Source organism: Pygoscelis adeliae, unplaced genomic scaffold (assembly GCF_000699105.1).
Source record: "Pygoscelis adeliae isolate BGI_AS28 unplaced genomic scaffold, ASM69910v1 Scaffold459, whole genome shotgun sequence".
Lineage (NCBI taxonomy): Eukaryota > Metazoa > Chordata > Aves > Sphenisciformes > Spheniscidae > Pygoscelis > Pygoscelis adeliae.
Window position 1 is genome coordinate 50,387 of NW_008825435.1, and position 1,912 is coordinate 52,298.

A 1,912-nucleotide genomic window follows, 5' to 3' on the forward strand; every position below is an offset into this window, starting at 1 on the left:
GCGCCAGAGGCTTCGGAAGGCGCTCACCAGCCTGGCTAGCGGTGTTGTTCCTGCTCTGCCGGAGCTCTGCCGTGCTCAGGGCCCAACCGAGCACCGCGGATGGGGAGACACGCCCCAGGCTCCACGCCGCACCCCGTGCCTCCCACCCTCCAAGGCCCCAGGGCAGAACTGCATCTCTGTCCCGACAAGCACCTCTTGCCTGCCCAGCACCAACCCCAGGGTCTGCACCCAACCCAGTAACGCCCACCCTTCACCCCCACGCAGCCACAACAGCCCCTCGCTCACCATTTCCCACCTCATCTTGAGCACAGCCAGTGGGGCCCCGAGCGAGGAGCACTGCTCCTGGCTCCACTCCCAGCTCCCCTCCTCCTTCGAGAGGTAGTAGCAGACCTTGTGGTACCCAACCCAGCCATCAGGACAGGCCAGCACCAGAGCCGCAGGCAGATCCGGACTCCCTTCATGCCTTCCTGCTGGAAAGGGAAGGGAAGAAGGGGAGAAGGTCAGAGGATTCCGCTCCACAGGGAGCGGGGGACACAGCTCCGTGGGGCAGGGAAGGAGGCAGCCCCGGGCTCCCCCCACGGGGATTCCCAATTTGCTGCCAGGGACCTACAGGGAGCAGACACCCCAGGGGTTAACAGCCTGCCCCACGGCACGGGTGGGGGTGTCCCTGCTCCTCCCCAGGACCCCCAGGGACAGGGCAAGGGCACAGCCAGCCTGAGGCACTGGCCCCACCAGCCTCACACACCAACGCCTGCCCCAGCCCGGAGGGGAAGGGGCCGCATCCAGCCTGGCACCGCACGGGCTGGGCTGCCAGTGGCACACACAGCCCTGCTCTGAGGGGCCACATAGAGGCAGCCGCTCCTCCCTTACCTGATAGCACAGCAACAGCCGCGGCCAAAGCCAGGACCAGAGCCACAAGCACAGCCAGCACCAGGGCGCACACCACATGGAGTGTGTACCGCTTGCCTGGAAGAGGAAAAAGCCACTCGCAGTGAGGATGGTGCTGTCCCAGAGCAGGCATGGCCCTGGCGTCCCCGCCACCCCCAACACGAGCTGCCCAGGGAACGTGGAAGGGACCCCCAGAGGACAGCCCACAGCAGGAGAGCTGCCAGATGGATGGAGATGTGGTGGGGGGCTGCTACAGACCACCCGATGAGGACCGAGCAGAAGACAAAGCCTTTCCAGACAGCTAGAAGAAGCCTCACGCTTCCCAGTCCTCGTGGGGTGACACTGCCACAGGGACACTGTCCCCTCCCTACAGGCCACAGGGGTGGCCCTGCACTCACCCAGAAGTCTTCTGCGTGTCCTTTTGCCTGTATCCCCCAGGTACCCCTGGGTGCCAGGATGCCCCTCCGTCGTGGGGACCCAGGGGCTCCTCCACATTCCCAGCATCGGAGCAGAATCCATTCCCCTCCCCTTGTCCCATGGCGCACTGGAAAGTGGAATCTCTTTGCTTGCAACAAGCAGGATCTTGCGCCCAAGGCATCACAACTGCTGGCAAAGCCTGCTTCAAGCAGGCGTGGATGCAGTTTTACCACCACAGCTGTTAGCATCGTAATGGGAGACCGCAGAGAACATGATGAGAACGCAATAGATTGGGACATTACATTCTGTTGCCTCACAGCTGTCACGCTTGATTTAAAATATCAGCCGTGGCCCTGTGGTGACACGCAGGCTCAGGAAGGTGATGCCAGCACAGTCCTGCCCTGTCCCTGCTCCCCCTGTGAGGCTGCAGCCCACCCCCAGCACCCAGACAGCACCTGGGGAGACAAACGCAGTGTCGGTGAGCTCAGGGACCGGCCCTTGGCCCCCCGCAGAACCAGCACCCTCCACACCCCCCTGCACGCACCCTTCCCAGATAGACCGCAAGGCACTCGCTGGCTGGGAGGATCCCCCTTCCCACCACTCAGCC

At 64.0% G+C, this 1,912-nt stretch overlaps 1 protein-coding gene across 1 annotated transcript in view; it reads right to left on the bottom strand.

Annotated features, from left to right (window-relative positions):
- Window positions 1-1,912, bottom strand: part of LOC103922936 — a 14,888-nt gene that overhangs the window by 12,548 nt on the left and 428 nt on the right. Inside the window, exons 3-4 of the mRNA XM_009331162.1 lie at window positions 871-966; window positions 286-470 (exon numbers count right to left, since the gene is read on the bottom strand). Of these exons, the coding sequence (XP_009329437.1) occupies window positions 286-470; window positions 871-966 (281 nt within the window). The remainder of the gene's footprint in view (window positions 1-285; window positions 471-870; window positions 967-1,912) is intronic.